General features: G+C 32.6%; 1 protein-coding gene across 1 annotated transcript; it reads right to left on the bottom strand.

The window, feature by feature from the left end:
• LOC18589444 (uncharacterized membrane protein At1g06890) lies at positions 4,458–11,488 on the bottom strand. The gene is made up of 7 exons (XM_018128301.1): positions 11,260–11,488; positions 9,127–9,278; positions 8,813–9,018; positions 8,629–8,722; positions 7,027–7,193; positions 6,221–6,391; positions 4,458–4,987 (listed from the first exon to the last, which is right to left on the bottom strand). The coding sequence occupies exons 1-7, from the start codon at positions 11,348–11,350 to the stop codon at positions 4,717–4,719; spliced, it is 1,152 nt and encodes a 383-aa protein (XP_017983790.1). The 5' UTR covers positions 11,351–11,488; the 3' UTR covers positions 4,458–4,716.

The raw sequence follows: 12,544 nt of genomic DNA, 5'->3' as shown, positions 1-12,544 counted from the left end.
GAACTACTAATGTCATAATCATTCTAAAAGCATTCTTAGAGGATACAGGAAAAAAAAGTTTCATTGTAATCAATGCTTTTTCTCTGCGTTAAACATTTTGCACCTAATTTGGCTTTAAACCTCTTAATCTTCCCTTTAGAATCCTTTTTGGTCTCTTACACCCATTCACAATTAATGTGTTTGCAACCTTTAGGTAGCTCAACAAGTTCCCACACATAATTATTTGACATAGACTGCATCATTTCATCCTCCCACAAATTTAAGTAAGGACTAGAAATAGCTTCTGAAAAAGTCACTGAATCAACTACATGGCCAATATCATAATCCTTTAAGATAAAATTCATAGATTTCTAAAGAAAGAGAAAGCTTTCATGCCCCTGTGGAATTTTTTTGAAGTACTTGTTTTACAACATGTTGGTAATGAAGGAACTCATTAGAAGCTAGCTAAACTAGTTCTTATTCCTTAATTGATGTATGTGCCACAATATCTTTTTGTATGGGTATATAAATATTTATTGTTATAGTATGCTCTCCTCTATCTTTAACTTGTGGGAAACTAGTATCATTCACATCCAACTTTAGAAACTTAGTTGTTTTTTCCTCAACAATTTTACTACTTGCACCTAAGCAATAAAATCTATAACCCATGGAATGATTTAGTTGCCCAATAAATTGGCAACAAGTGGAATTAAAATGTATCTTAGTCTCAATGGGATCATTAAGGCTCACTTTTGAAGGATATCCCAAAAGGTATAAGTGATTAATACTAAGGTTCCATTCCATCAACAGCTCAAATAGGGTTTAGGTACAGAATTGGTAAGGATTCTATTTAAGATATGTAAAATTGTTTTGATTGCTTCTCTCCTTAAAATTTCTTGCAATTTAGCGCCACTCATCATAATCTTGATCATATCTTTTAAAGTGCAACTCTACCTTTTAGCCACACTATTTTGTTCATGATTGCCAAGTATATTGTTTAGGACATTATTCCACACCTTTCTAAGTATTTAGTAAACGAAACTTTTTGTTGCCTTGTTGTGTCATGTCTACCATAATATTTATCACCCTCATTAGACTTATCAATCTTAATTGCTTTTCCCAACTATTTAAGGTACTTTAATCTTAAAGATCTTGAATTTGTCAAAAGCTTCAAACTTTTCTTTAATTAAAAACAGATAATCATAACAAGAAAAATCATCCATAAATATCACAAAATATTTATAATTCAAATAATAAAGGAATATAGTCCACTTATGTTAGTGTGAATAAATTCAAATAAATCAGAACTTTCATTTGATCCCTTTTCCTTTATCTTGGTCAACTTACCCCTATAACAGTCAACACATGTCTCTAGGTCATCAAAAATAAAGGTAGACAAGATGTTATTTTTTATCAACGTTTCTACCCTTTTTTTGGAGATGTGGCCAAGTCTTTTATGTCACAATATGGAAGATGATTCCTTTATGCGAGGCTTTTTGGCAACTCTTTCAACACTATGAGGTGACATAAATATTAGTAAAATCTAAACACAGTCTATATAATCCATGAAACAAAGTGCACTAGCTAATATATATTGAATAAGTAATTATATTAATAATTGTATTTTCATTTCAAAGGCATGACCAATAATGTCTAACATATAAATAGAAACTAAATTTTGTCTAAATGATGGTATATAATAAGTGTATTCCAATAAAAGTATAATTCTAATACTTAAATTTAAGTAAAATGTTCTTTTGAACTCGATTGTCACTTCTGCATTGTTGCCAACTGTGAGCTTAAACTCTTCCTTATTTGGCTTTCTTTTATGGATCCTTGTAAGGTAAAAGCAATATGATTAGTTGCACCAGTATCTATCCACCAAGAACTGGATAAGGCTTAAATTAAATTAGATTCATGTTTAATAAGAGCCTAGGAGTTATCTTCATGCCTACACTTCTCTATCCAATTGTTATATTTGAGATAATCTTGTTTCTTACGTCTCTTCTTACAAAAGAAACATTTAAGTTCCTTCTTAGAGACAACTTTTAAACCCCTTACATTGATAGATTGACCACATTTTTTTCTTTTATCTTGCTCTTGTTTAAGAGCATTAAGTTTAGATTTGTTACCCTGTGATTAGTTTTGCTAACAACAAAAGCAATGTTGGCCTTTCCAATTTGGATCTTATCTTCTTCAATAACACATCTAGTGATAAAGATCATTAATACTATAAGCCTCATCTTGGGAGTTGTAAGCAATGACTATATACGTAAATTCAAGTAAAAGGATACATCAAGACTTGGTGAATAATAAAAGCATAGGGAATAATTATATCCAGACCTCTAGGTTTCATTTGATAGTGGACCATCTTAATAATATACTCATTAACTTCTCTTATCCCATCACAAGTCATGGAATAAATCCTTTTGCAAGTGTGCCAATTTTAGCATTGTGACACTATATACCTCTGTGTTACTACAACTAAGAACTCTATTACATTAGTTGTATCAAGAAGTCCACTTAGTAGGTGTTTAGGATTGGACATTTTAATAACAAGAAAACAAAATTTATTGGATCTCTCCCATGCCTTAAAAGCTTTCTTATCATCCTAAGAGCTTTTAGCAATAGGTTGATCTATATATCTCTCAACATTCATAGTAAGGCCTATCTTTGCTATTTAAATGATAAACTCCACATCTCTTTTTCAATTCTTAAACTTTGACATAGTCAAAATTTCAATGTTAGTTATATTGTTATTAAAAAAATATATGACTGAAATTTTTAAACAATACAACTTAAAATAGAACAAATAATATAATTAAAATACTCCAAAATCATTAATGAGTATAACTAGAGAGTCCAAGCACATCATAATGTGTAAACACCTGTAGGCTAAAAACATGACATGTAATTAGGAGCACTTTCACATAAAATGGTCATGAGAAAATAACATAACTTTCGTAACTTACCATCTTGAGGTGAATAGATTATTAAAGCTAGTCAATTCTTACCCACATGTTTTAATATGTTGCCCTCTAATTTTAATATATGAACACCACTTTTAGGTGAATGAATGCACATCAAAATCAAAGACACCTCTAAAACATATGCGAACAACAATTCCATAACACTAATCAATTGAACATTTTATTGGATATAAACTAACTAGCACTATGAAACTGCTCCCATAATAAGATATTTCCTTATATTACTCTCACAACCTTTATGGTATGATTTATTTTTATTGTTATAAACGTAATGAGAATAGTGCATCATGTCTCAAAATCATATCTACATATATGATATAACCTTATGAGACATTAAGTCATTATGCTCCATTCATGTCATGAAATGTTTTTTTTTCAATATTTGTTACGTTGAAAAGTATTAATCTATAAGATTTTGGTTATTAATTGTACTAAATACTTTATTCCAAGAGTATATAAAATATATTAACATTTAAGGAAAGTACATGCTACCATTAAATTAAAAAATATGTATATTATTTTTCTGTCACATGCATTCTAAAAATGCCTCACCAAAATATCTAGAATAATTAATTAAATACGCATAATAAATAAATAAATATTAAGTGTGCACTAAAAATCAGAAAAATACTACAAACAGTTAGCAATGGTAAGTGGAAGATAACTGCCAAAAAACCAACCGGCAAGCTCAACCCAGTGGGCCACACATGCCTCACGCATCTCCCTCATGCATGGGCCTTGTCTACTTACATGTTTTGGTCTTCTTCAACCTTCAATCGGGTCAACCCTATATTTTCTGCAACCTTTTGTGGAGTTAACCCATTTTTATTTGCTTAATATTTTATGCAATCAAAGTTATGTTTTCTCTATAAAATAAAACAAGATATTTACAGAGTTCAATTTAAACCAAAACACATAAAATACCAGAATTGAAAGGTTTCAATCGACTCATGAATTGAGTGGTGGATCTTATCTCCAAACTGTAAGTTTCGATTTCTATCTTTATAAGCAAAGTCAAGTTACGAGTTTTATATTAATTTAATCCTTATGTTAAGAGGAATAAAAGCGTTAATAGTTATTGATTAAACCGGGCAAATAAGTTTTTGACTATTCAAAGATCTCGACTTAAACACGACAAATTCGTGATAAATCACGTAAACAAAGAAATTTTTTTTTATACTCAAATAGTTTTTAATGCAAAATAGTCAAAATTAATCATGAAAATTTTCAATATGAAATGTGTATGTAAAAACTAGGGAGTATTAGACGTTAAAAGTGAAAACACTAATTTTGAAACATCTTGAAGAGAAGATATTCACAAACACATTGAAACAGAGGAAGTACTATTTCTTTCTCCTCTGTCTCCCTATCTCCTTTGGCTCTTCTTCTTCTTCATCCCCTCTCCTTTCTCTCTCAATACATTTTCTCCACTCATGTAGTATCCATATACCAGACATCAGGGCTGTCGTTAAAGTCTCAGCAGCAAGATTTTTTGCAAGTGTAAAATCATTTAAATCAATCATATATGTACAATGCTTGAACCATAAACATAATAATAAAGCACTTTGCTACATCTTGCACAACAGCTGTTAAAGGAAGGTTATTGTCAAAAGCTGCAACTCTACTTGAATCCGTTACTCTATGAACATTGACATGATTAGATTCCGAAAAAATCTGTAAGCAAAGCATTAGGTTAATAGACTTTTAGCATCTCATGCCAAGTAGTATCCATGGAAAATTCTTTTTGTTAAACACTTTCTGCTCCAAATCCATCCCGGTTCTCCCCATTGCTTTCACTCAACTTAGACTTTGGCAAAGAGGAGGAAACTTTCAAAGGCAACGGTTGCTGCTTAGCATGTAAATTGAGGTATGTGAAAAAGGACATGCCACCAATAGCTACAAACGCTCCACAAATACTGGTTGTGCCTGGATTTGAGCCGAAAAGGTAATAACTTCCAAGAAACAGAACACAAGTTTTGAATTGTCCAAGAACTACATGGGAAATAGCAGACGTTGCCCTGAAAGTTGATAAATAAAATACAAAACAACCAATGAGCTTAATCAGAAACAAATTATCAAAGCTGAATATTAACAATTACAAAAAAATGTAATACCCCATTACTTAAGAATTAAGTCTGTTTGTAACTTTCTTTCTAGTTGTCTAGAAACCTCTATCCCTCTTGAAATATAGAAACGAACAAGAGAAGTTCAAATTATCCATCATTTTCCTTAGTTTATTTTCTGTACATTTTTAATTAGGTTAGCTACGAAAAACTAATATATCCAATATGTATGAGAACATATGTCATGCATCCAACAAAATCATGTTGCCATTCTGAGATTACAGAATTCTAAAATTTTGTAGGTGCAAAGTCTAAAACTACATGCACATGAATCTGATAGAAATAAGGTCTCAAAAACATTGATTCAATAAACAAGAAGATCACCTCCATTCCTATAGAATTATTTTTGTATACTTCATTTCAAGAATATTTAAGTCTCTAAAAACATGTTTGGTTCATGGGAATAGCTATTCATTTCAAGTGTTATTCCTAGTGGAATATGTATTCTTAGGTTTGGTTCAAATCTGACAAGGGAATAGCTACTGCAGGTCAAAAGGTATCGTTCTAGTCAGAATTTTTATTTTCCTTTTCCATTTTCATATGCTACAGGAATTCAAACTACAATTTATGATTTCTAAATCAAAGCAATGTATAAGAGAAGGAAACCAATATATAGAAAGAAGGGTATCGCTATTAAAAAGGAAGGATATTGCAATAGTGTGGAAGCTCTCAATCCATGATTTGTTAGAGAAAGGCAAGAAAGGGATAGAAATAATTAACTGATTGGAACTCTCTAAAGGCAGAATAAAAAAATTTAGGACTGAAATTTGTACAAGCCAAGTACATGTAAACCAAGTCCAATATTATCTCTTGTAACATCTTCAGTGCAATGTAGCATTCTTTTCCATTTTGAGAGATTTGACTTCCAAATGTAGTTTCAACAAGCCAACCTGGAGCCTAGTGACAACTCAGCTTCAACATAGAAAACTTTATCAAAGATATCCAAGAATGACTTTGCGAGTTTGTTTATTCTTTCTTAAGTAGATTTATTGCAAGAACTGTATCATAATGGCCATGCAGGACAAGCACAAAAAGCAATTGTTTGACCAAAGCAGAGCCTTGTAACACAGATCAATTAGTTGAAAAACAACAAGAATAGTTGAACAGTTAATGTAAAGACGAATTTACCCAAGTGCCAAAGCTCCTGACCACTGAAGCAAGAAGCCAAGAAAAGCTGACATGAGGATAGCTGATGTATTATTGAAGCTCCAATGGAAGGCAAGCACACCAGGGGGATCAAGGAAAGGAATCATAGAAACCAGAAAAAGCAAAGTGATTGGTGTTGTTTTCCACATTAACCTGTGCAACAAATTCATAACTTCAACAAGCAGCAAATTTACTTTTAGCAACAAAATCAATATAAGGTAGAAGAACAACTTGTTTGGATATTGGAAGAATGGAAAGGAAAAGAAAAGCCCAAGGATAATATAAATCCGTTTTTTATATTTAAGAAGAAAAGGATTCATTTTGGGATAATCCATTAGGCCTTAGGATACACAACAAGATGTAGCCCGCCCTGGTCCCATAAACCCCACCGTCTTCCTAGCAGTTTGAACCTGAAAGCATTGAGATCAAACTACAAAGTTGTCACCTTAGGGACATGGATGAAAAAAAATTAATCATCTTTTACCATTCCAGTTTTATTGTCCGCAACAACTAGTGGAATAAGGACAGAAAATAGGTATTGAAGAATTTTCATTGATAAGGCCATTTCACCCGTTAATAAAGGGTAACTCCTAAAAGTTTCTCTTTGTAGCTGTGGCTAGCCAAATATGCAATGCTAATTATTTTTGTCTCCCCTTTAAATACAAAACATGAAAGTTTTATTATTCTTTCTATCCTATTGTTTTTCTTGGGCTTAGCTTATCCTTTGCATTCCTTCCATCCAGAACTCCCTAATAAACTACAGGTGCTCAAAAGAGCTTGCAACATACGACAATGCTGTCCAATTCTCTTGTTGCTGCATGTTGGACCAAAGGATTTTATTGACAGCACTAGGTATTATCCATGCCAATGCTACACAAGCTCCAAAGAGGCTGAATTGTAAATCAGTAACCGTAGCAATTGCAACACCAATAGATACAACTGTTAGTGCAATCACCTGACATATTTCATAGGAAGAATTTCAAGAAAAAGAAGACATGTTACAAACTATAGTGTTCAGTATATAAGAACAATGCTAACTCAAGATATTATTTAAATTTTGAGCAATATCGTACACAGATATTCAAGTGGACCACAGAAACACGTTATGAGTGTCATGTGGGTCAAGTGAAGCAGGAAGAAAACATAAAAAAAAAATTAACATTTTAGACGTTGTTTAGATTAGTTTATTCATTCTTCCACTGAACCATGAGTAGAAACATTTATGATTAGAATCATCCTCAAAGTGTCTCTGAAAATGAGCACTTCCTCTTCAAGCCTAAAGCCATTGTGTTACTAGTGTGCACATCACTTTGATGCATTACAATCTATATGAATTGAAAGGAAATCCTTCAATTACCTCCATGGGGTATTGCTAGATGCTTTCTCATTCATTTCCTTAAAATTCCCCTCAAGGTCACAAAGAAAAGCATCATTTTCTACATCAAGAGCTCTCTAATTTTCTCACAATACTCTTGTGCATACTAACTGATCCCCTTTAAACTACAAAATAACCCTTAAAGGAAAAGCAATAAAATATTAATACCTTTAAAATATAATGGAACAATTCTAAAATCAAAATATGATGATTGTAAGAAGTTCAAATCCTTACATTGTACTCATAAGAAACTTAAAAATAAGATATCAATACCTCACATATTATGTCTTCTTTAAACTAAATTACATGCCTATAATTTCTAAAGGAAATTTCACAGCTCACACCATTTACCCGATCTTATAAATGCATAATAAACCATGGATTTTGCTCTCTATTTCAGATGCTTTTAAGTTTTAAAGTAAATCAAACAATCACTTTTCAGCATGTAAAATTAAATGCCGACTGCCCAATAGGCCCCAAGACATGTTTTAAAAGATAAAAATCATGAAAGAGGAAAAGGAATTTAATCAAGGACGGACAATGAAATAAGTAAGACAAATTTAAACCTCTATCTTTAGATTAGCAAGTTTAATGTTCACTTTGTTTTTCATAAAAGTTAAATAACCAGATCTCAGCCAGAAGTTGAACACACATTAGTAGGTGCACAATGTATACGCAGCCAATCGGGCGTTCATGTCCAAAAAGATCAAAACTAGCAAAAATGTACTCCTTTGAAGGTATTGACAATGTTTTGATATAATAAGTAGATCAAAAATACCTTCCAAATTCAGGACATACATGCTCCTATAAAAATTATTAATATTAATGTCCATAAAAAAATTATGGACAACAATGATAATCTATTCCTCCGTCTGGAGAAAGAGCTAAAAATTTATATAAACTCCATACAAAGAACTTTCTCATTTCATTCTTTCCTATGATTATAACTACAGCTGGTGAACCTGATATAGAATGCATTATTGCAAGTTCCAGACGAGAGAAATGAAGAAGTTACCTTGGAGAAAGTGACTTTCTTCTTATACCATATAAATTCTGCAAGGACAATAGATGGCGTAACAGCAATCTTAGCCATCTGATAAAATCCCACACTGGCAAAATAAGATACTCAACTGATAAGTCAAAGGATCCTCCAGGAAACTTTGGTTAGTTATTATTTAAATAGAAACAACATATCTAACCTGTTGTATTTCAAGCTGACATTTGCAAGACCAGTAGATAATGACATGACAATGCCAAGAGTAAACAAAGACAAAGGGGTTGACTTTGAGGGTGGAGATGCTGGGAGGAGAGAAAAAGAATTCAAAATGGCCATCAATGCCCAGCTGACAGCATAGTGAATAAAAGTCAGAAATACTGGAAACTGGAACCCAACATTTTTAAGTACCTGAACAGAGAAAAAGAGTAGACCAGTTAAATGGATAATTCTGCTGCGTCTAAAACCAAGATTGCAACAGATAGTTGCTTTGAGATAGGGGAAATTTGGCATACAAACCCATTTATTCATGAAAATAATACCAACTGCAACCATAAAGTTAAATGTAAGAGCAGCAACAGGGCCACAACTTCGTTGCTGTTGACGCTTTGCACTTTCAGATGAATGGAATTTGTTAAACAGAGAAGCACGCAAGTCCTCCAGGGCTTTTCCTGAATTTATGAGACAAGAATTAAAGAAAATGAAAAGAAACACATCGAAGAGAACATTATTTATCAATATATTTCATAGTTTATACAGGTTCTAATAACCAAACACTATATTCCAGAGAGATGAAATAGCAAAACCAAATAGAGTTTAAGGACTTCTGATCTTACCTTAACAGGCCCACTACACACACCAGGAATAGGCAAACATATTTGGTGGAAGGTGTGGAATAAAGTGATGGAGTTGGATTACTAAGGTTCCATTTGGTTGATGCTTTTGCTATTTGCTTTTTTTTATAAGATAAATTAGAAAGAAAAAGCAAAAAATAAAAAAGGCAAATCTCAAAAGCATGAGCAAAACGGAGCCTAAATGTTTCCAATAGTTTTCAGACACACAAAAAAAAAAAAAAAAGATTTCAATAGATTGTAACTGCTGCAGTAGTTAATGATAGAGGTTGCTAAAAAATTATCAGACAACCTAAAAGACAGATTGAAAGTAACATCGTTTAACTAAACGAAACCATAAAAGCTGAGTTTAAAGATTATGCATTCATAAATTAGAAAATAGTTAAACGTTTCAGAAGAACTGTGTATTAGAATCAACCAGTCCTAATGAGATAAATTTGGTATAGAGAAACTCTTGTTCAATCTTGTGTATAAAGAAACTCTTGACATTAACAGAAAGAGATGTCCACTTGTTACACTTGGAATGGATAAAGATACTTAAGTTAAGAGTGAGTAACAGATGAATGCTATAAGCTATGAAAAATTAGAGTGAAGAAATCAAAAAAGGTGCTCTTCCTACATTATGGTGTTTGGTGTATAGATTGTTTAGAGTAGATTTCACAGTATGGAGATTTGAACAATTGATAGATAGACATTCAAAGCGAGTTTTCCATCCGCAAACAAAGATTTTGTGAAATGTTTTTCAACTAGATCATTGAATTTCCTAGTTAAGGACACAGAAGAAGGCTTGAGGAGCCTTTATTTAGTAGTTTGTTATGTGCAGGTTGCGCACTACTTGGTTGGCAAGTATTTTGTGGCTGCTCTTGGTACTAATCTCATACACTAAGACTTAATTATCTATCTCTATTTTTCTCATAAAAAATCTTTGTCTAATCTAATACCTTTACATGTCTGAAGCAATGATTATCACCTGACGTTTTCAGTTGAGTGTACTTATCAAGTGGGAGAATGGGACTAATATAGATTTCCCTTCCATTGAAGGTTTGTATCACTGTAGATTATATCAATAAAAGTCTAAATGCTGAGTTCCCTTCAAAAGAATCTTACCCCACTAGGCAACCCACTCTCCCTCTTTCCTCTTCTTTTGGAACATATAACTGTCATCTCCAATCTTTTTCCTCTAAGGATATTAAAAACCATTCTTACAACTCAAACTTTATTAGATAAAAGAAACCCTTTGTTTCATTTCGATTATTTAAGCACACACATAATGCCGGCTATAGGGTCTGGCAAGTTATATAATAGTATAAGGTATTAATTGTTTTTCTCCAAAATTTTGCAAGGGGTATGTCTTTTTGCAAGTTATATAATAGAATAGGTATCTAATTAATTTATTACTGTGCCATTTAACAAAGATCGGTTAGTCACTATGAATCTTGATGAACTTCTAGAGATACTAAAGCATCAAAGTACGAATAACATTGTAAAAAATCCCAGTTTGAGCAAACTTATACTAACCCTATCCCCTACACAAACATAATTGCTTAAAAATGTACTCATCATTGCAAAGCAAATCACAAGCATTCAAAAATCGCAAAATGTCTTTCATACAAAAATGAAGAAATGGAACATGCAAGCCAAAGTTAGAAATAGCCACAGTGTTAAAATACTGCAAAAATCCTGAATTTGAATTCTCCAAAAAACGAAAAGCAGGATCAAATAACAGCAAGCGAAGGTTTGAGGGATCCTTTCGCCAAAAAAAAAAAACAAAGAAATGAGAAAAGAGTGGAGCGGTTTTTACCTCTTTCGCCAGCATCGCTGTCCTTCCGCTTCAGTATCTTCCTCACATCTTTCCTCACTAAAAAACTGAAGATCTCACGGCTACAAAGCATTTTCCTCCTCAGTTTGCTGTTTCTTACACTTCCATTACTACTTGAGTAGCAGAGTCCAAGCTCATTTCAAAGCAGCAAGTTTTACTTTCTTTTTTTAGTTCAAGAAGAAAGAAGGGTTTTGCTTTTCATTATTTTATTTAAGTTTTATTTTTAAGTACTTCAATTTTAAGGAAGAAGAAAAAACTTAAGGCAAAAGGTGTAGTATTTTATATTCCATTTTATCCGGGAAAAAATACGAGACGCGTGGCGTTAATAGCGGAACAATGAAAGCTGTCGGGAGAGAGAGAAAATCACGGTGCTTAGTGTCTGCCGACCGACAGATAAAGTAGTGTGAAAAAGCATAGTGTGTGTCTCCGTGCTCGAGTGCTTGTGATGTTGCGTTCGAGTCCGCGTGGAAACTGACCTTTGTATTTTTCTTTTTTTTTGGGGGGGGGAAAGGGTGGTGGGTTGTTGAATACGGTTTTTTCTTTTAGACGTGGATGAGGCCCACTTTTGGCTCCGTATCTGACGTGCATGTGACCACTTTGACCGTATGATGGAAGAATTGGCTTTCAAAGCCTCGAACGCCGTATAAGAGCTATGGCATGTGGGTCAAAATTTGATCAGCCCATATTTCAAGATCCACGCTCTTCTTTTATTTTTAAACATATCTTTAATCATCGTTTAAGAATTTCACAATTTATGAATAATATCTTAAAACATGTGAATAGCAAAGGTTAGGGTTTGTAATATGGGTTAATAAGTTATGCTTTAAATCTTTAACAAGTAAAACATGCTTAATATAAATTTGAGAAGTATTACCAATAATTTCAATTCCTTAGATGATATTTTTGCATTTGTTATTGAAAAATACTTTCTTTTTATCAAGCTTAATAAATAAATTTTCATTTCTAATCATGTGTCTTGAGCAACCACTATCCAAGTACTAATACTATCTCTTGTTTGGTTGAACTTTCAAACCTTATTCTTTTTACTCTTGCTCAACCTACAAAATAATTTTTTTATTTATTTGTCAAAGGTACCCATACTTTAATAAGTCTTTGGGGGTTAGTAAGCACATAAAAACCTTTAAGTACTCAAACCATCTTGATTTTGGGAAGGTTATGACCTTTATGATAACAATTATAAGAGAGATCACATCTATTGCCACAAGCATAACAATGGAATGAAGATGCATCATTTTTCCTCCTAAAA

Source organism: Theobroma cacao, chromosome 9 (assembly GCF_000208745.1).
Source record: "Theobroma cacao cultivar B97-61/B2 chromosome 9, Criollo_cocoa_genome_V2, whole genome shotgun sequence".
NCBI classification, from domain to species: domain Eukaryota; kingdom Viridiplantae; phylum Streptophyta; class Magnoliopsida; order Malvales; family Malvaceae; genus Theobroma; species Theobroma cacao.
Note: the sequence above shows the minus strand (reverse complement) of the source record. Positions and strands in the feature narration are given on the sequence as shown.